Source organism: Carassius auratus, chromosome 12 (genome assembly GCF_003368295.1).
Source record: "Carassius auratus strain Wakin chromosome 12, ASM336829v1, whole genome shotgun sequence".
Classification (NCBI taxonomy): domain Eukaryota; kingdom Metazoa; phylum Chordata; class Actinopteri; order Cypriniformes; family Cyprinidae; genus Carassius; species Carassius auratus.
Window position 1 is genome coordinate 9,258,946 of NC_039254.1, and position 22,519 is coordinate 9,281,464.

The window sequence follows — 22,519 nt, forward strand, 5'->3', positions numbered from 1 at the left end:
ATATCCAATCTTAAAGAAAGAAAAGGCATATATAAACTACGCGACAAGAATAGCAGGGTGTGTTTAAGTTGCTCTTTAAACGCCGAAACTACATATCCCACCATGCAACGCTTTGTTTGTTAGGTTCTAGAAGGCAGAATTTATGAATGACGGTCGATCCTGTCCAATTCCCATTCGAGCTATGCCACTACCTTCCCAAATATGGTAAACAAATCTTCCAACACCAATTATAAATCACTAGCATCTTAACATAATACCCCCTGATGTACTTTAGCGCAGTCCTTTGTAGTAATTATAAGCATATGACGACAAGTTTTACATTACGTTTCTTTCACTTTTAATAACTGCGTTACTGCGCTTGGTGAAATTATGATTTGACTACAAAAAAGCATCACGTCTTAAACACATATACGGAATAACAGTATTCGTAACAATAACAATATATAGTAACAATATGTAATTATTTTGTCGTGCTCGATCCATATATGATATGAATTTGTTTGTTATAATATTAGATTTCAAACAATATCATTTTTATAATCAATACGGGAATTTATTCACCTTGTAAATCATAAACATAACTAATTGTATGTCCATGATAATTGATTAAAAATAATTTTAGTGCAGAAATTAATGTTTCTTTTAAGCTTTTTATGGTGTGGTTTACGTCAGCTGAGACTCCGACCTAAGGTAGAACAACATATCCCAATATCCTTTGCTCTCCGAAAATCCCATCTCGCGAGAGTACGGGTTCCTCAGAAGAGAGTCTTTTCCAATAGTCTTGTTTTTGTTGTTATTTTGTTTAACGGTCAAACCTCGTTTATTTGGCATCTACTCACGAGTTAACCGATTTTACATAAGTCACTTTGTTTTTTGGAAGAGTTAAAACGTAGATACAATAGTTAATTCCTTTTGTTCGCAATTCTTTTTGTCGCGAGAGATGGGAATGTATCCATAGCGGAGGAAGCAAACCGTATCCAGCTAACTGTCCAAACAAATCTTCCTTTATCCACATATATCGGTCTTCAACAGCCATTTACACGTAAACATGGGTTCAATACTGAGCAGGAGGATTGCTGGAGTTGAAGACATCGATATTCAAGCCAATTCGGCGTACAGATACCCTCCCAAATCAGGTAAAATGTCATCCAAGTAAAGTGTTAATAAACGTTAGCCTCATTACGGAGTCTAATGTAGTGTATTTTTACTATTTTTGGCGTCACTCATGGATTGTCACATATTATTTATGTTTCTTACTTTCTGTTAGTAAAATAAACATTTATCCACAGAATTTCTCATGCTTCTGCTTTTTAAATGTACTTATATATACTAGAAAATACTTGATATATATTGACTAGATAACTAGAAAATATATAGCATATATAGATATAGATGCCGAAAATATATACTAATTTGATGTACTCATGAATGCTTTTAAACAACACCCTGGGTTAACTTTGTATAATGACTACATGAATCCCAGATAATAATCGATCTAATGTCTTTATTGCAGGAAATTATTTCACAAGTCATTTTTTCATGGGAGGGGAAAAGTTCGACACACCCCATCCAGAGGGATATCTTTTTGGAGAAAATATGGATTTGAATTTCTTAGGCAACAGACCTGTGCAGGTGACCAAAAGAAACAACCTTAAAAACCTTAAAGAGTTTAATACTGTCATTCTCACACATACGTTTTGGTCCTATTTCCCACAGTTTCCCTATGTGACCCCAGCACCAAATGAGCCTGTGAAGACGCTGAGGAGTTTGGTGAACATCAGGAAGGATACTTTACGACTTGTCAGGTATATTGTGAATATTTTCATGGCTTGAAGGGGCTGATGATGATACCACAATGTGGAATAAATGCCGAAATAAGAAATAAACTTTTGTTTTTCTATTTTTTTTTTTGCAGGTATAAGGATGATTGTGACAGCACACTGGAGGATACAGGAGATCCCAGGATTCTGTACAGTATTGAATTCTGCTTTGATACTGATGCCAGAGTGGCTATTACATTATACTGTCAGGCCTTTGAGGAGTTTGCCAATGGGATGGCAATGTAAGTTTCTACTGAGTAGCAAATTAGGTAAAGTTTATGTAGTTGAATGGTACTAAATCACTGCGCTTGTGGTGTATGCGTTTTTAACTAAGTGAATTTCTTTTAGAGGAAAAGGATTGGAAGATAATTAGAAGTTTCTTGTGATTGATAGCCTCACTTGTGCCATTTGAGTCCAAAGAAACATAACCCACTGGCATCTAGACAACATCTCTTCTGGCAACTTAATTCTTTCCTTGGAAACAGTGGTACATTTAGCCCTCGGTCTAAAAGCAGATATAAAAATTAATCCCTTTTACAAAGGTCACTGTGTTTTTAATGCACATTATTAGTAATTGACGCCCTCAGGTATGCTGAGATGTGATGTGTTGGTGATAACCACTACAATTTTCTTTTTAAAGATACAGCCCCAAGAGCCCTGCAATGGTGTCTGAGACGGTCCATTATAAGAGAGGGATAAATCAGCAATTTTCTCTGCCATCATTCAAGATCGATTTCACCAAATGGAAACCAGAAGAGGTATGATTATCTGAGATTACCTTTCTTTAGAGGCTCATTTGCATCGTCTCATCAAGACCTTTGTGCTGTGAATAATAATGTTTTTAAAAATAATTGTGAATAGTTGGGTGTCGTGTATTTTTAGAAATAAACATTGAAATATTTCTGTAATATTTCAGCTGAATTTTGATCTGGACAAAGGCGTTTTCCCTTTGGTGGTCCAAGCAATAGTGGATGATGGAGATGGTTGGTGAACAATTTTGATCATAAAAAATATAATCGGGAAGAATTATGTAAAAGCATTACATTACTGTTGTTTCACAAAACACTGTGTTTTGTGTTACAGACGTCACCGGGCATGCGCATGTTCTCTTGGCAGCTTTTGAAAGGGTGTGTATTTCTTGTGATTTGTTTTATGCTCTAGAATGTCAGCTGAAAGCTTGCAAGCAGTCCATCATGTTTTGTCATGTTTGAGTAAGTCATTAACCAGGCTGGATTTTATAGAGTCACGATAGTTTGAGATTCATGGTTCACATGATCTTGTAAAACCCTGAATGTGGGTTTGCCGTTTTAAAATTGTGATATTTCAGGCTCTTATAAGATATGGTCAAAAATGGTTAGAACCCTGAACATTGTTTTAGTCAGTGTAGAAAATAGACAGAATTAACATCATTTAGCTTTATTCAAAAGAACAAAAATTCCCACAGAATTATCATGAAAAGCATCATACATTTTTATTAACACAGCACAATCAGACTAATATATCAAGAGATGTTTAAAAGTAATGCTTTGATCTGTTTGCATTGATTTAGGAACTGCTTTAAACAAATTACATAAAAGCTTTTCTATTCATTCTAATCACCTGTCTGGTATAACTATGATGTTAAACGTTGCCTTCAAGAAGTAGAGGAGAAATAAAACCGTATTGTTCAAGCTGTGCTAATGTTAAGAATAGAAATACAGAGATATATCTTCACTGGCCTTTTTCCAAGTATGCATCTGATCTGTCCTATTCTCAGATTTTCTCAAACATTTTCTTTACCAAGTTGTTTTATAATATTAATACTATATATATTCCCTTACAGCACGTTGATGGCAGTTTCTCAGTTAAACCTTTGAAACAGAAGCAAATAGTAAGTATTGTTGTGGCTCATTATTAAATGTAAGGGTCTGATGTTTGGTTTTTGAAGCAACAGTATATCTGTGATTGTGGCTGGATGATTGTGTTTCTTAATTGGATCCCTCATTAAACAGACAGATTCAACGCTTTGATCTTTTGACACTTGTGCACGCTTATCCACTCCACATGTGTGGAAGCAGTAATCAGGCCATGTCACTTCATGAAAAAGATAATGAGCATTTTGATCTGTTCTGTGATGTTTCCCATGCCAGTAATCCGCATTTCCGTATCACATGCTCATCCTTTAGGTGGACCGTGTGAGCTATCTGCTGCAGGAGATTTACGGCATTGAAAACCGGAACAATCAGGAGACCAAGGTAAATCATGTCGCTACACCAGAGAATTTAGGGCAGATGAGATGTGACGTGCACAACTAGTAACACAATATCCATCCAGCCTTTTTCTGTCTCTGGTTTCATGTTGTATTTGACAGTGTTTTGTTTTGTCTTCTCTCTCCAGTCCACAGAGGATGAGAACAGTGACAACAGCAGCGAGTGTGTGGTTTGTTTATCAGACCTGCGTGACACACTCATTCTCCCTTGCAGGCACCTGTGTCTGTGCAATGCCTGTGCTGACACACTGCGTTACCAGGCCAACAACTGCCCTATCTGCAGACTGCGTAAGTACTCATTAATCAACGCCTGAGCTCTCCGGATTGTTCCCCCATTATTATTCAGATTTGTTCGGCTAAATGAGCCAAACCTTTGAAGTGGGTATGGCCATAAAGATAAAAGGCTGAGTGATGTTTTTTTTTTATCCAATATGTACTGATTTACCATTGTGCGTTTATTACCCTTTTTAATTGTTCTTAGTGATGAATAGTCACTAGTGCATTACTGATCACTTATGCAGTGCAGATCAGGTGACTGTTGAACAATAGTGCCATCTGCTGGGGATGTCATGTAATAATCTTTAGGCAATTCATGTGGAGTAATAGACACCAGCTAATTTTTCATGGATTTTGTATTTGTGTTATAAAACATGTTTCAGTTTTTTTTCTTCTGAGAAACCTTTCTGAAAATGATACATTCCCTTGCTGTGTAATTAAAGGAATAGTTCAACCAAAATTTAGATGAGTTTTTAGCATTACATGGCTTTCTTATCAGTAGATCCTTTGCAGTGAATAAGTCCTGCCAGAATGAGAGTTTGTAATAAATCCATCATTAAGATGAATGTTGGTGGATTGTGATGTGAGAGGGAGTCATTTCTCAGCATTTTTATGGATTATGGACTGGTATTTTTGGCCAGAATTGAAAGTTGGTATATCTTAATGATATTAAACAAGACATTAATTGATGGACTGGAGGTGTGTGACAGTTTTATCAGCTGTTTAAACTCTTATTCTGACCGCACCCATTCGCTGCAGAAGATTCATTGCAAGTGATGTAATGCAAAATTTCTCCAAATCAATTCTTGGGTGGCCTATGTTTTATGGTAAATGTTTTAGTGATTTTTCGTTCCTTGAAGGAGAAACGTGCTAATAAGAAACTACACCGGACTGCAGTTTAGTTGGCCAGGCTTTTGTGTAGGCTACTTGTATTAAGTGTTTCTGCCCTATAGATCTTCTTCACTGAGAGAATGTACACTGATTTTGCTTCGACAGTAAGACCAGTTGTGCAAATATTTACTTCCTGTTTTGTAGCCAAATGAATCTGGTAACTTAATCTGCAGTGTTAGATGCAGCACCTGTGTTTGTTTATGCAGAGAGCACTTGTCTGTATCCCTTTTCCCCAGCCAACCTTTCTTTCTCCTTTCTCTGCCCCAGCATTCAGAGCCCTGCTCCAGATTCGAGCCGTGAGGAAGAAAACAGCTGCCACTCTCTCACCCGTTTCCTTTAGCCCAGTGCTTTCCCAGAGCTCTGACCATACTGAACATTCGGTAAAGTACATGTTTCATCCTGTACTCTAATTCATTAATAAATCATCAATCCCGTTTCCACTGTGTTGCTACAGTAGTATTGATTTTGTCCAGTGCAATCATGCTTCTCATTTGACTCCAGTACAGTTATGAATGGTAGTTCAGGTTTTCAGTGCCGCTTAAACTCCTCATTTCAAACATCCAAATATGTTTGTTTTAATTTATTTTAAAAACAGTATTCTAAAAAAATATTACAATTTAAAATAAGTTTTCTGTTTGAATGTGTTTTAAAATGTGTATGTCAAACAACATAACTTTCAACATATAAGACCTCTAAATCAGAAGTTTACCAACAACACACTTTTTTTTTTCCTGTTGGATCTCAGAATGCTGACAACATCCCTCCTGGTTATGAGCCCATCTCACTGCTGGAAGCCCTGAATGGGGTGCAACCAGTGTCCCCTTCAATCCCATCAGCACCTCTCTATGAGGAGATCCAGTTTTCTGGGGAGATGGGGGATCCCCTGACCGGACGGCAGCAGAACACAGATACCACATCAATGAAGGGCAAGGGTAGCAAGTCTCCAGATGGGTAAGTACGTAATGTGAAAATACTAAATCTGAAAATGCTCAAATAAGGGTTTTCATTTTCCAGTGATGTATGTCATGTTTCCAGGTCTACACGTTCTCCATCGTCCCCAATACAGGAGGAGGAAGATGAGGAGAGGATGTCGGAGCTCTCTGATGCCCAGCCTCAGTCTGTTCTGCCCTGTAGTCTCAGTCCCACTGAGGTCAGCCACTATCAAGTTCTTCCCTGAAATGATGCACTTTATTTTAAGGTGACGTAGTTACATGCTACATGTACTTATGTAGTCATAACAGTATAGTATAGTATAGTATAGTATAGTAATAACATTAAATCATATATAATTACAAGCAACTAACCTTAAACCAAACCTTAACCTTGTAGAAGAGGTTCTGAACTGTGGCCCTCGAGGTCCACTTTCTTGCAGATTTTTACTTCATTATGCCCTATAGTATGTTATTTAGTAGTAATAGTTTATTAATGTTATACTGTACTGTGTAATAACACTGTAACAACGTCACCTTGAAATCAAGTTTAACCAACAGATGGATTAACAGTGGATTAACAGTGGACTTAAAGGAAGCAGGAACTACTGTGTTTTATGAAGTGCCTGTGGTATAAATAACAGTGTACAATAGTTTCTTTACAAATGTATTTCTTGGAAACTTGTGTGTGACTCATGGCATGGATGAGCTGACTGTAACTCAATGGGTTAGTTTGCCTAGATCTGTGGGTTTTACCTGATTGCATGTGACTGATAAAAAAATGCAAACTAGTAAACGACCTACACTGTTATGTCTGCTTATCATTTCCCACAACCTGACAAAAAAAACAAAAAACAGACAGGCTCATTCTAGTTTATTTCCCAACAGGCCACAGTAGAGGGTGTGTCCACCAAACCTGGCTTCCCAAATTCAGGTTAGAAAATTTGATGTGCAAATCAACATTAAGATGAAGCGTATCAAGTCAGTGTTGCAAATAATATGGCAGCAGCAGTTAAAAATAGATCTTGTGTAATATATATAACTTTTTGATATAATATATGTATATAAAATGAACATTCTGACTGGCTTGCCATCCTCTCCGGCTTTGGTTGTGTGTCAGTACCGTGTTAATCGTGTCACGTTGGCAGGTTCGGAGAGCAGATCTCTGGGTGTGTCTGTGAGTGAAATCCTACAGGACAGCCACAGCGAGCGCAGCAGCCTGAGCCGGACAGAAAGTGACCCCTCGGCAGACCTGGCCCTGCCTGGTGAGTCACTACCACACAATCCTGACTATGTAGGAATAGTTCCTTTGAGTCCTTTTTCGAGGGTAGGGTGTCTTTTACGCCCTGATAAACCTTCGTACTGTTGACTTTGAGAAAATGCAAAAGAGCAAAGTTGGAGCAAGCAAATTTTTCAGCATGTTTGGCAGAACTGATGCTTTGCTGAACCTTCTCTGTTATTACTGCTTCCTTGCTCAGCAATTTCTACCAAGTAAAGCTTCTGTTTAAAATACTTTTTTTCAGTCTTTAAAAGCATTTTTCTGTTCTCTTGCAGTATATTTTATATGCCATGTATACACTAGAAAGAAACATTCTTAAAAGGGGTGTAAACATTTTCTGATAATTTGATTATCATTCTTGATGTAAAACCATGAAATCTGAAATTGTATATTTCTATTAGTTAATTTTATTTTAAAACATTCTTTGAAAATGTTTTTTACAAATGTGATTCGATTAAATGTTATTTTTTATTTTATTATGCAAATTTTGTAAGTAAATATAATTTATTAACACAGTACACAGCATTTATATTTTGAAGAAGTTTATTATAGTATTTAAATGTAACTAGTAATTAAATCAGATGTTAAATTAAAATTTTTTTATTGTAGTCCATTTTCACCACATAAGAACAAAAACATTTTTTTTAAAGCTTTATCAAATCATAATTATAACACAAACAGTCCTAATTATCAGATTATCATTACTATAATTCAAATGTATAAAATACTAGGTCATTATATCGAAAATGTACTTTTGTCAATCTCAATTTTCAGAAAAACTTTCAGAATTATGATTTACAATGTCATAATTTAGATTTATGATTTACCAAAGCATGATATTTTCCCCCCTTATGTGGCAGGGATGTACTTCCACGCTGGCTGTGTGTGTGTGTGTGTGTGTGTAATACATGTCTAATGCTGTGCTGTCTCCTAACTCTCTCTCTTTCTTACTCTAACTCGGCTTGCTCTTAACACACAAAGCGTCTGAGTCATGGTCCACTGCTGTAGAGGAATGTTGACTCTGGTAGGTCACCAATGTCATGAATATTTCTTTCTATTTACTGGTTTTCTATTTTTCTACCAGTCGCTTTGTAAGAGTCAGTTCATGAGTTATTTATAAGTCACATGCAAACACATTACATTACACATTACTGTCTGTCCATGATAGATACTTCACAATCTGGTCCAGCATTTTAAAACAGTTGTATTTAAAGAAAATTCATATGTAATCCCAACTGGCCTGCAAAACTAATTTTAACCATAAGCCCCATAAGATCATGAGAAAAATGAATTCAGTTAAACCGGTCCAAACCTGAAGTGAATATTCTCCACCATTCTCACTCCACTTGTTTTCATCTTTCCTCAGGTTCATCGGAGTCCATAGAAAGCCTGAAGAGTCAGAGCACCAGCAGCTCCAGTCAGCCCCTGCTCTGCCTCCCCAGCACCCTGCACATGGAAGATGAGCGGCTCCCTTCATAAACACCCCCTGCTGTGCCAGATTCATCAACCCGCTGACCCAAACTTATTCCCATTCCAGCACACTGTTGCTCATGAATACTTCCAGGTCTCAATTAAGAAAATTACTTCTTGAGTACAACAATCAAAGCTGTGTAGTGAAGAGTCCAAGACATTTCACCGTGTAATAGAAACACAATACAAAAGATAAAAAAAAACCTAAAAGAAAAATAAGAAAACGAATTGTCATTTATAAGACGGTCATAGCTTTTGCTTTGAGAGTTCAGAAATGTTGAATGACTCAAATTATTTTAATGGATGCTCAGTCTCTTTGAAGAATGCAGCTTCATGGTGATATATGACTTTGTACCTTTTTTTTTCTTTTTAAATAATCAGCAAATGAACACTAAATGCATCAGATTGCAGTATGATACGGACTCATAGTATAATCAGTTATCCGGTTGAAGTAGTCATCTACGTCTGTATCTTATATATTTGTTTTGTGCCTTATAGTGCTGTGTGGCTGTCCCTTCGTCCTCCCGTTGAAATAGACAAAGTGGGAAGCTGTAGCACTTCTTGAAGCTTTAATGAGTAGTTTATAGAGGGATCTGCCATGATTTACAGTCACATATCTGATGCTTTTTAGTGAATTCACTGCTGCTTATCTAGGTCAAGCACCTTTAAAAGTTATGTATGTTTGTATGTAGTCAAATTGTTTTATCATAAAGTGTTGTGCATAGATATGAGTCACTGTGTGTGTGTTTTTAAGCCATAAATTGCATTACATTAGTTATGAATGATCCTGCTGTTCCAGCATTAACCCTTATTCCAGTAGCTACTTTATAGATATTTCATGTAATCTTGGTTATGCTTCTTTCACAAAACATTTTTAAAATCTTCATTATCATTATAATGCACATACAGAAGGCTGAGCTTAGTGTAGAGAACATATTTAGCCAGATGGTGGCAGTGTGTTCACTCCTTTAGAAATGGGCTCAACTTTAGTCAGACGACTAAAATATCTGAACTCAAATACAGACTAATTTTAGTGGGTTTACTCAGACTAACGGCTGTATGTTTGACAATGTGGTGTGTAATCCAATGCTTTGAGAGGCAGAGAGATCTCCTCAGGCGGGATGAGAGGCGCGCTCCTTTTATTGCACTACATGCACGTCACTATTTTAATTTGTGCGCCTTTTCTTAACTCCTGGCGCGCGCGCAGAGCTTATACCAACAACTTTCTAACGACTCACTCCTGCCATGTAGCAAATTTAAAAGGAAAATCGATGTGGAGAAGTAATTTTAAAAATTATAACGATGCTGCTGCGGATGTTAATCATAATAATAATAGGTAAAACGCAAAAATAATAATAATGCAGTTCATAGGCTGCATTTGAATCAGATTATATGTGTCAATTTTAGAAATATAATAAATAATTTATTCCATTTAAATTGCAAGAAAATTAGCACCTGTCACATTTCGCGCGGACGTGTGGTTGAGTACACTCCTCGCGAGGGACGATGACATGTTCAACTATGGAGCTCGCAGCCAATCAGAGAGCGTCAACATTTAAAGGGCTATTAAGAAACAGGCAAAACGGCGAAGTGCAAAGCCTACATCTCATTTCTTTCTACATGACTTACTTGAAGACAGGATTGGAATGATACTTTTACGCAGTAGATATCAGGAAATGTCTGAGTTTGTGGATGCGCACGTTTATCTGCTGCACTTGTTGCACTGAGGCAGGCTGCTCAATCTAACGTTAACGGACTGAGACAAATTCACCGTTACCGACGAGCTCTTGTGTTTTCATTTCGCAGGTAACGTTAGGGATTTAATTAGAGGGATTTCATTTGCCTAACCTTATGGTGGATTACACGCTTATAAAATACAGTTTTGCTGTTAAATTGTTATCAACCGTTATTTTTGAAATTTCAAGCGACGCAGTCTACTTTACAGATCTGTATCTTCAAAAACACTAAATCGTGCTCACGATGCCAGTGTTAATGAGTCCAGAGATAGCGAATAGATTCAAAGAGAGATGGATGATGCTTCATCCGGAGGATCAGGACAATGTCAGCGGCTCTGTTCACTTTGACGACAGTCTCACCAGCCTGCACTGGCTGCAGAACTTCTCTATCCTCAGTGCCAATCCTGAGCGGACTCCCAGCTCCGGCTGCCATCCCCAACAGCTCTTCTACCACAAAAACCAGCTGGGGGGCACCGACTCACCCTCCAGCCCACCTGCTGGAGATACCGCCGCCGCAGGGATGCCACAAACACCTGGGAATCCCACAACGTCCTGCAGCAGTTTGGCGAATTCAAACGCGCAGCAAGCGGGACACTACATAACGGCGCAAACAAATGCATCTGAGGAATTAGACTATAAAACAAACCGCCATGTGAAGCCACCCTATTCATATGCCACTCTGATTTGCATGGCAATGCAAGCTAGCAACAAAACCAAAATCACTCTGTCAGCCATATACAGCTGGATCACGGAAAATTTCTGCTACTACAGATACGCGGAGCCAAGTTGGCAGGTATCTCCACCGATCATTTATACATCTTTGAGAATCACTTGTTGTTTTTTTTAATGTTTTTTTTTTTTCTTCAATTGGTTCTGTATTTTTAGATCTTTGAAGTAGAGAAAGAAAAACAGATTTTTTTTTCTTGTGCAACAGGTGCACCGACCACCAACAGGTGCCTATGAGATTTTTCCTAACGATTCAGGTTTCTTAATGGTCCTATTAACGATTCTTTAAGTACTTTATCGGGGAAAACAGAAATACGATTCTTTTGATTAAAATGATCTTATTCAGTCTCTTGCTGAATACGTTTTTTTTTTTTTTTCTGATTTTAATTTTCAATTTCAATTTTCAGACCAGATATAACAAAGTTGTGCACCTCTTATAAGAAGTGTTTACTTTTAAAACTTTTTGAATCAAACAACAAAAATCATAACATATAGTTCAATGCATTCATTTTCAAGGTTTTTGATTCATTAAAAAACGTCTCAAAAGACTGCTACACATTTATATTTCTGTATGTTTCTGATTCACTATAATAGAACCGGCCCATAGGAGTCATTCGTTTGTGAATCTTTCTATATTTGTATATCTGCACGTAAGAACAGTTTCAGTCATTTGTTTGATAATCGGACGAAACATGTTTCTGATTCACCGAAGAAGGACCAATTCATAAGATTCATGAATCAAATTGATACTCTGGTGTGGATCAACCATGGTCTGTCAATACAGAACTACCAAAACAGACCTGTGCACTCATCTACAGTATACTTAGTGTGACTGATGATGGAAGCTGAGACCTCTATACCCAAGAGCACTAGGTTCCCTGAGGCCTCCATCCATAATGAGAGATCCACTGATGATGTGAAACTAAGAGCGTTGCATTGCTAGAGAAACTCAAGTATATCCACCACATATCTACTCCTGTACGTGCAACATTCCCCTACCCAATTCTTCTATGTCACACACAAAGTGAGCCAATGAAATAGGACACCTCTACCTATTGCACAGTGGGATTTAATAGGAAGCTTTATGTGTGCCGTCTTCTTCTGTCACTGGAAGTCTAAAACTCTAAAAATAACCATAATGTTGGCTTTACATTCAAACGGCTCAATTAAATGTGCCTAATCATTTTTTACAATTAAAATATAAATATCAAAACCCTGCTATTCTTGTTCTTAACTCTCAAATAAACAGATTTTTCTCCTTTTCATTCAGAATTCGATCCGCCATAACTTGTCCCTGAACAAGTGCTTCATGAAAGTCCCCCGGCAGAAAGACGAACCAGGAAAAGGAGGCTTTTGGCAAATCGACCCGCAGTACGCTGACATGTTTGTCAATGGCGTTTTCAAACGCCGGCGAATGCCTGCCACAAACTTCAACACCCAAAGGCAGAGCAAGATGTTATCCTCTCCCAGCTCCTCGTACGGCTCTCAGTGCAACCAGACCGGCCGACAAATGGGAATCGGCCACTTCCAAGGACAGATCCCAGGAAGCAAACGCAAGCAAGACTTCCCCAAACGAGGCAGCAAGCTGGCCAGGGTCTCCAAGAGCCCTCTGTTAACCACCGACATCAAAACTTCAGACGTACTGAGAGGAGATTTTGACCTGGCGTCTGTTTTTGACGATGTGCTGAGTGGGAATGACAGCACGTTTGAGGATTTGGATATCAACACAGCACTGAGCTCGTTGGGATGCGAGATGGAGCTATCTTCACAGAACCAGCACGGGCCTGGCTACAGCAATGAAGACGAACAGGCTTGTGCTTACCTAGAGGCGAACGGCATGATGGGATACAACAAGGAGGACTTTCACCAACACCAGCAGGTACAGGTCCACCCGCAATATTACGAGGGAATGTTCACAGATCAGGTTCACCAGCATCAGCACCCTTGGGAGATTAAAGAGGAAGTCCAAGCCATCCCTCTTACCTTGGATCATGCCTATGGGCTTTGTGAGGGATTCTTCTCTGAGATGCAACTCTGGGAAAGAGCAGAGTGATATCTGTGAACACGTCTGAATACATATGCACTGTCTTTGCTCGTCTGAAGACCTATTGACTTTTGTTTTGCTACATTAGCATAATGAATTACTGAGGATGTGAGAGGTTATATATAATTATTCTTTGTACTTCTTTTGCATTTTGCAAGAAACTTTACTGATTCATTTATAATCACCCTTGATCTTTGAATTCTTTTCTTGTTCTTTTCTTTTCTTGACATGAGAGACAAGTGTAGTTATTTGGGATAGTGACATTTTGTTCCTTCTAATATATTCATTTTAGTTTACTTCATATTTTAGGTAATGTCATGTTTTATATAAGTCTAAAAAAAATTAATGTAAATCATATATTTGAGGGAAAAGGGATGCAACAAGCCAAAGTGCTTCACTAAATCATTTCCAGAGACAAAATAAGCCCGCACAAGCACTTTGAAACGCAGTTTGTAGCCTCATAATTTATTTTCTCTCTGTTATGATAATCTATGAGAGTGCAAAGTGGGGTCTTACGAGGCAATGACTGTTCTAGAAGTGTACTTGTATTGATTCTTTGAGAAATGGACTAAAACATGCAACGTGAAACAAAATATATTCTGTACTTGAATAAAAAGATCAATCTGTATAACTTTTTTCTGTCTGTTGCTTTTGAATTTTACATGTGACGAGTTCTTTGTATATATATTAAATAAATAAATAAATAAATATATATATATATATATATATATATATAAATTATGTTCCTCAAAATTCCACATACAAGTTTTTTGTTTGTTTAAAGCCATTATTAGAATAAGCATTCCCTAAATGTTTTAAATGATGTGTGGCCATTGTGGTAATAACATATTTATAATTCTGCCTTTGAGGATTGATACACTTTTTGATTTTTTGAATTTTTAGAAACTGAAAAAGTATTATGTCAAAAGCACACATCTCAATAAGAACTACACGGTCTACACAATTACAGTTCAAGGCATCTACAATTTAGCCAATCAATTTCAAGGTAAAATTTCCTAATATCTTCCCATTGACTATTTCATTGAAGTCCGATTGTATTTGGTTGTTCTGATTGTTACTCATTTCAGTTCCTCCTGAATAAATGCTAATTCACGCCACATATACTCAAACGTGTATTCATGTTGTCTCTTTTAATGTGGTTATTTGTGATTTATTGTCATAACGGCTTGATTATTTACAAGGAAATACTGTAAAAAACATGCCAAGACTGGCCCACATTCCTCAAATTGCAGTAAGTTTTACTTATACAAATAACTACAGTATTAAGCTTCACAACATAAGCTTTTATACCTTTAATGCACTAATATAAACACTTTATTTACTCATGTGTGCCTTTAAGGTATAAATATGGACCCTTTGGTACAAAAGTGTACCATTTTTAAAAGTATCACCCCATTTACAGCTTTTGTACCTTTTCTTCTGAGTGCAGATGTTTGCATAGACTGACCTTTACTCTTGACATCAGCATGAGCTGCAAAGAGCAGCAGGTTTAGTAAAGTTTTTAGTTCAGATTATAGTTTGCATTGTCTCTTCTTGTTGTTGGCAGGCCAACTTTGTTCTAAATAATGAAATGCATTCAGATTGAGCAGTCAACGACAAATAGCAAAGAAATGCATGTTTTAGTTACTTGTGTCTTATTTCCTTGCTGTGCCTCCCACCTTTAAAAAATCCAGCTAACTTGAATATCTGTGAAAATCCACTACATTAGAACAACTTTCACACTTTAAATCTCTTTTTAATGAAAAAGAAAAAAGGAAAGGGAGGATTAGTCCATTTCATCGGCTCTGCCTCCTTCTGTTGGAGGTCATGTGTAGAGACCCTTCTGAATCTGTGGAGTAATTCACATTCCTTGAACATCAGGGAAAGTCAGGGATGGTAAGTCCAAACTAGCTGTGCCCCAAAATGCCATGGACATGCAGGGTACATATTCATACGCATACATACATCCAGCAACCAGTAAGTGACCCTCATTCTGTTTTCACCACAATAGCACGCTTCGAGTCCAGAGGTGAGTTAGTGCCAAGATTGCGGTGTAGGCAGGGTGAGAGGGGAGGTGTGGGGGCGAGATGCCGTGTGCTTCTCAGGGGACAGGTTTTGTGGAGGATGGATGGGAGAACGCCTTGACGCTGGAGATAACACTATCTCCCCAGAGGCAGAGACTCCTGCCTGTATTTACACCAGTGATGTGCCCCGCATACGGACCTGTCAGCTGGAACAAGGACGGCTGTCACGGCGGGGCATCACCACGCTGCTTTATGTCCCCCCGGGCACTGCTGGCAGCCCCTGATTATAGGTGCTATGTGGGCATGTCAGCCAGATCACACAGAGAGATGTGTCAGCCATTCTGCTGGAAAAGTAAGCAAAACACTGGCGTCAGCACTCAACGTGTGTATTTTTCACCCTGAAACCTTCTTGAAAATCAAATATCAAATTAATATTTCGGTCAGTGAGAGGGTGCTCATTTTTTGTTTGGTTGATCTATTCGTTTATTCATCAATTCATTAAATGATACATAAAATGACACAAAAACTCCTCTGTATTAAAATGTAATTTGACATTTTTATGGCTCATTAACATATTGCATTAAGATTGCCTCTGTAAAAGTTTTTGCAAGTTAAAGTAGTTTATTTCTTATTATTTCTTAGAGAGAGAAAAAAAAAAGTTGAACAAAACTCCTTATTATGTTTGTTGGCCACCAAATCAAAGTCATGTGGTTTAGTGAACATGCAAAATAATCATATCATATCATTATAGTAGTTGTTGATTTAGCTGAATGTGATGGGAAAGAGCCATTTATTTCATTTTGTCTCAGAAAGGAGCAAATAGTAAAATGACTTGTTTACACTGAAGGCTCTTTATATAAGTATATCTATCTTTCTTTACACACACATACAGTATACTCACATAAAGGCCATATATAGCATAACTGTTTAATTGGTTGTACCCTGGCAAAAAGTCAGCTGTATTTTCTCCCAGCTTTGTTTATTAAATGTGACTTAAATGCATGATATTAATTAGCATCATGGTTTTCTACAAAGCTGCTTTGAAACAATGTATATTGTGAAAAGTTATACGAATAAATTTGACTTGAACTGATGGTATCATTTCATCCTGAGCTTCTTTATGAATTCCTTTCATACATTCAAAGCTTGCAAGGGCATTTTGTTCTGTTAATATCACTGCCTTTTCATGAGTCACAGATGTAGCCAATGAACAGCTGGAATACACAGAGCCCCATAACGATTTACATTCGCTGTGCCTAATCTTATTTAAAGCTTTACTAAACTAAATGAACCCTTTCATTCCAGCCTGGATTGGCCAGTGGTCACCAACAGAACAAGGTCAAAGGGCAAAGGTAATAAAATGACTCTTATCTCACTGAGCTACAGAGCAGTTAGTGGGATGATGTTTTCTGATGGATCTGCATCAGTCATAATGTGGCAATTTAATCTGTCTTTTGGTGCACTTGAGCACACCACAACAAACCTAATATTGCTATCATTATTAAAAACTAGCATTCTAGAATCAGAATTAGAAAATATTGTTCAGAGTTTGAAGATTAGTATAAGAAACTTAAATGGATACTCCACTCCAAAATGAAATTTTGTCATTAATCACTCACCCCCATGTCGTTCCAAACCCGTATAAGCTTCATTCGTCTTTGGAAAACAATTCAAGATATTTTGGATGAAAACCGGGAGGCAAGTAAATAACAGTGTCAAGGTCCATAAAAGTATGAAAAACAACGTCGGAATAGTCCATCTGCCATCAGTGGTCAAACCGTATGTTATGAAGTGACGAGAATACTTTTCTGTGCTGTTTCTACGAATATTTAGCTTAGATTTGAAAGAAAACAGCACATCCTTGGGGCGCGGCTGATAGAGATGGCAGATGGACTATTCTGATTATGTTTTTCATACTTTTCTGGAATTTGACGGTGCAACTTACTTGGCAGTCTATGGGACATTCTCAAGCCAACCAGATTTCATCAAAAATATCTTGATTAATGACTACATTTTCATTTTGAGGTGAAGTATCCCTTTAATATGGTTTTCAACAAATCCCTTGCCAAAAACCTTATAAATACAAATATTTTACAGTTTGGAATAGATAATTTTTAAAAATGTTTTTGAAAGAAGAAAAACACAGTAAAATAGTAATATTGTGAAATATTATTACAATTAAAAAAAATATTTTTAGTGTATTCTTGATTGAATAAATAAGGCTTAGAAGAGCACAAAAGATGTCTTTCAAAAACATTTAAAGATCTTAATTATTCCAAACTTTTAACCAATATTGTTTTTACAATATGTCTATGCTAACTATTTTGCTTATTGATTAATACATTTTAATATAAAATTAGTTTAATGTTGTGTTGTCCTCACTTCCTTCAGCAAAACCAGTTGAGAATCACTGATCGAGAAAATAAATGTAAAAAATTTACCATTTTACAATTGGTTGTACTTTCACTTGTTGCCTGTATACATTGCTGTTACAGTTGGGAGCTTTATTTTGTGCTTCTTGATGTGCTAATTTTATAGATTGTGTGGAAACCCCAAAAAAGGCACATGTGGCAATAAACTGCTATCTTGCGCCATTTACATCTCTTTGGGCTTAGGCCCTTTCACTGATGTCTGAACGAATGGAAATGCTATTAGCGGACACTTGAGAGGGGTGAAGAGCCCATTCAGAGGTCGCCCTGCAGGCATATATTGAATAGCTTTATTTTGTCTTCCAAATATGTCAGTATGAACATACAGATATGTAGATTTAGATGTAGATTTACCTTAGCAATAACCCATGATTAATTTCTGATGCAAAATGATGTGACTGCATTATGAAGACATAATGTCAAATTTCCTTCTAATATGTTGTGGTGAGTTTTAGTAGGTTATTGGCTGTGGACGTCATATGAAATGATTTATTATATTGCTTTATTTAAACTGTGCCTAAATTCCTGGAGTAGACAGAAATAGCATTTCACCAATGCAACGTAACATTAATATGGCTCGCTGGGTACGAGCCACAGCCGTGACTGGAATGCAGAATTAGTCAACACAGTCCTCCTAAATGTCACTCCTGCCTGCTCCTTTCATTTATTCTCCATATCCTTTTGTGGGTTGCTATAAAGCATGGTGCAGGCCCAGGACGGGTTGGCAGGGTGGCTGGTGAAAAGCATTCCTCAGGGGTTTCTTAGATCTTCGTGGCTGAGCGAGAGAGAGAGCAGCCAGAGGGCAGAGTGTCGGGACACCCAGAAACAGAGGCAGTGCCCTGGAGCCCGGTCACACACACTGCCCCATGCCAACGAGCAAAGACAGAAAACAAATGCAGTGCCATTCTCTGAATCTGAAATATTTCTGAGTTGATCACAAGTGTCTGATATCTCTAAAGGGATAGATCAATGGAAATTACTCATCCTCTATGTCATTCCAAACCCTTACAGTGCATTCAGAAAATATTCAGACCCCCTTCACTTTTTCGGTTTTGTTATGTTGCAGCCTGATGCTACATTTGTTTAAAAAAAAAATATATATATATATATATATATATATAATTAATCCATGCTCTGTACCTTATAGTGAAAACTGAATTTTAGAAATGTCTATAAATTTATTAACATGAAAAAACTGAAATGTATTTAGACACAGATCTGGGGAAAGCTACAAAAAAAAAAAGATTCTGCTGCACTGAAGGCTTCTTAGAACACAGTGGCTTCCATTATTCACAAATAGAAGAAGTTTGGCACAACCAAGACTCATCCAAGAGCTGGTCACCCAGCCAAACTGAGCAATTGACAGAGAAGTGCCTGGTCTAGACTGATGACCAAGAACCCTATGGTCACTCTAGTTGAGCTCCATGATCATATATGTAGATTGGAGAAACCTACAGCAGGACAAACAACACTGCAACACTCCACCGATCTAGGCTTAATGGCAGTATGGCCAAACTCAATCATCTCCTCAGTGAAGACACATGAAAACACATTTGGAATTTGCAAAACAGCACTTAAAGAACCCTCAGACTTTGAAAAACAAGATTATCTGGTCTGATGAACCTCAATTCTAAGCATCATGTTTGAAGGAACCCAGCTATGCTCTTCACCTGCAGTTCCTTCCCAAGGGTAAAGTGTGCTGCAGCTTCAGGCTGTGGAGGTGTTTTTTCAGCTGCAGGGACTGAGAGACTGGTGAGGGAAAGCTGAATGGAGCAAAGTACAGAGATATCCTCAATGAAAACCAATTCCACAGCACTCAGGAACTCGGACTGGGCTGAAGTTTCACATTCTAAAATGACAATCACCGAAAGCAGACAGCGAAGGCAACACAGGAGTGGCTTAGGGAGCCTGAACCCTATCAAACATCTCTGGAGAGACCTGGAAATGGCTGTCCACTGATGGTCACAATCTAATCTAAAAAAGCTGAAAAAAGACTATGAATTGGATTCAGAATGATAATCAATACATAGATGGAGTCAATCAACACCCCAAAGCTTGATTTTAATTATTACCTCTTCATCAGTCGACATTTTATTCCATAACGTTACAGTTTTGATGCCGTTTCACGTCAGATGATCGTGTTAGATTACATGTGTTAGAATCTGTTGTTTCTTTTTCTTCTTCACTTGTGTTTTTTGGGGGGAAATTCTGTACAGAAGATGTGTACTAGTGTCCTCTACCATCTTACAATGAAAACAAAGATTCTAGGAGCACAAGTATAATTCAAATATGTTTAGACTTTTTGTTAGTATAAGTCAAGTATACTTAAATGTCATTTTAAGTATATTTCTGAGAAGTATAGAAAAAGTAAACTAAAAGCACACTTTCCTATTTTTTTTGTTTAAAAGAAGTATACTAATAGCACACTTGAATAAACATATTTTTTCGTAAGGATAACCCTCATTTTACTCAGTCTCTTTCATTGTTTATACTTTATTTACCCCTTCAGAATTTAAGTAAATAACCAATCAAATTGATGCTGTTCCAAAGCCAACCTTATCAGGATACCTTATGTTTTTTTGGATCACAAAAGAAAGAATCATTTAAAAATTTAAATTTAAAAATCAATTGTAACCTTCTTTAATTAGTCTGCCCCTGTTTATATGATTACCTGCCTTGTGCATGCTCGTATGTAGCCCTTTTTAAACTGCTCTTATCCCTTTCTCATTAAATCCAGCTGGATGTCATTGCATGGCACTCGTGATCTCGTCTCATTACCTGCCTGCAGATTTGGCCCTGTCCAAAATTCTCTCTTCCTACACTTTCTGGGCGAGTGGGCCACAAGCAAATCTCATTTGCTTTAGCACTCACACTAAATCAGTGAGAGAAATAGCACCTGATTACATAAGCATGACTCCACGTGGGGATATGTGAGCCTTGGTCTCTGACACCTCTGTCGAATGTGTCGCTCCTCTCCTTCATAATTGATGATTGACCCGCGCATTGCGTGTATGGGCTCCATACCAAGATGAGGTGTCCAGGAGCTTAAATGAGCTTGAACTTGACACTTGGCTCAGAACTAAAGCCCACAATGCATTTTGTCTCCTTCGAGTCCAGCTAATTGAGTGGAATTATTATTCTGTATCTTTTTGACCGAGAACAGTTAATGTCTGTAATTTGGTGGTGTTTTAAAAAACTATTTATCTCAAAAATGCATGTAATGTTCCTACATTTTTCTGCTTAGAACTAAAGTTGTTTTGAAATCTGTGTAAATGAAGGCCGAGTACTAAAAGTATTTTTGTTACAACCCTATTCAAAGATTTAAAAGTTCAAATTAATTATTGTTATTCTGTTAATATCAAACATTTACGGTTATTATAGTTTGCTAAGTAAATGCCATTTCGTTTTAAGCATTTAAATGTAAATAATAATAAAAACTGAAATTTTGTTCTCTAACATTGTAAAAAGATAAAAAGTTGTTGAACAAAAACAAAATGTGGGTAAACAATAAAAAAAAATAGTTTGTGTCTCCTTTATATTCAATTTGGAGTCATACTGTTTTAAGAATCTTTTCAATCAGTGTTTTGTGGTATTAATGTTTGTAATAAATCTCAACAAACAATCAGATTTGTTCTTTCAAGGCATCTACACAGTAAAACTCCCAGTGTTAGTGAATTTATCTTATGGCCACAGGAGATATAGTTTGACATTTGTCATTGAGCTGCAGTTGTTTACCTGTTTGCTGAAAAGAAAGATTTCTTCTTTCGAGGCACATGAAAGCTCCCTGGAGAGACATCATTTGTTTGTACATACACCCCTGTGGCCGTAAGAATGCTATGGGACTCAGTGCTTTTGGGAAAAGAGTCATGTTATGTCATCTAGAAAAAAAAAAAAAAATTAAATCAGTTCAAAACATAGGTTCACCTTCCGTGACAATCAAGAGCTTATAATGCCAATGTGTTTGTTTGTGTGTATTATTAAACAACGATAATTAATCAATCTGTTTGTGATGTTCCCGTCCATTTGTTGAACTGAGCCTTGGGTGAAAGCAGCACACAGCTGATGATTAATGCAGTAAATTAGATTATGAAACTGCTAGTACTCACAGCTGAATCAGAGAATTGGTGCAGATGCAGATATACTTGCTGATACCTGAGAGAGAGGTAGAGCAAACATCAGCCTATTCCTGTAGAGCAAACACTACCACCAGGGCTTCATTAAAACTGATTAGACCCACAGGGACCACACCTGTTCCGGGCAGGTTGGGATACACACACACACACACACTCACTCTGTGGCTTCAGCTTTCAGGGGAACTGGGTTAACACACTGCAAATACACAATCAGGAGAACACAAGTGCTCTGGATTCTCAGAAGCAGTGGGAATCTCTGGAAGGTTATATTTCCTGCACTTCCATGCGTGTGCTTCCATTCTCCACTTGCTTCCTGTAATCAAGCTGACAGCAGGTGGATGTAGGAGTACTAGTCACATGACACCCTATAGTGCATTAGTGAATACTAAGTGTGCAATAGTGAAAAAAATAACTGCATATTTTTGCAAATACAGTTTAGGAAGGCACACAGATGTTCAAATAGCCTACTGGATATATTTGTTATGGTGCTTTTTAAAAAGCCATTTCCGTATAA

At 37.4% G+C, this 22,519-nt stretch overlaps 2 protein-coding genes and 1 long non-coding RNA gene across 5 annotated transcripts; 2 read left to right on the forward strand and 1 right to left on the reverse strand.

The window, feature by feature from the left end:
• The first annotated feature begins 716 nt into the window (after positions 1–716).
• Positions 717–9,643, forward strand: mgrn1a (mahogunin, ring finger 1a). 2 transcript variants are annotated; one of them, XM_026276793.1, is made up of 17 exons: positions 717–1,136; positions 1,514–1,632; positions 1,717–1,805; positions 1,916–2,062; positions 2,461–2,578; positions 2,737–2,803; positions 2,904–2,947; positions 3,643–3,690; positions 3,986–4,054; positions 4,197–4,356; positions 5,503–5,615; positions 5,981–6,186; positions 6,271–6,385; positions 7,053–7,098; positions 7,313–7,429; positions 8,425–8,467; positions 8,810–9,014. In XM_026276793.1, exons 1-16 carry the CDS (start codon positions 1,049–1,051, stop codon positions 8,460–8,462), a joined length of 1,584 nt encoding a protein of 527 aa, XP_026132578.1. In that variant the 5' UTR covers positions 717–1,048; the 3' UTR covers positions 8,463–8,467; positions 8,810–9,014. The 2 variants fall into 2 exon arrangements, with proteins under 2 accessions (XP_026132578.1, XP_026132577.1); XM_026276792.1 differs by lacking the exon at positions 8,425–8,467 and having other exon boundaries at positions 718–1,136; positions 8,810–9,643.
• A 714-nt stretch (positions 9,644–10,357) lies between these two features.
• Positions 10,358–14,038, forward strand: LOC113111746 (forkhead box protein J1-B-like). Of its 2 annotated transcripts, XM_026276796.1 has the most exons (3): positions 10,358–10,719; positions 10,859–11,442; positions 12,646–14,038. In XM_026276796.1, the coding sequence occupies exons 2-3, from the start codon at positions 10,894–10,896 to the stop codon at positions 13,426–13,428; spliced, it is 1,332 nt and encodes a 443-aa protein (XP_026132581.1). In that variant the 5' UTR covers positions 10,358–10,719; positions 10,859–10,893; the 3' UTR covers positions 13,429–14,038. The 2 variants fall into 2 exon arrangements, with proteins under 2 accessions (XP_026132581.1, XP_026132580.1); XM_026276795.1 differs by having other exon boundaries at positions 10,358–11,442.
• A 492-nt stretch (positions 14,039–14,530) lies between these two features.
• LOC113112226 (uncharacterized) lies at positions 14,531–22,314 on the reverse strand. Its single transcript, XR_003293398.1, has 4 exons — positions 22,164–22,314; positions 21,979–22,024; positions 21,608–21,750; positions 14,531–15,787 (listed from the first exon to the last, which is right to left on the reverse strand). It is a non-coding gene; the product is annotated as an uncharacterized LOC113112226 (long non-coding RNA).
• Positions 22,315–22,519: the final 205 nt, after the last annotated feature.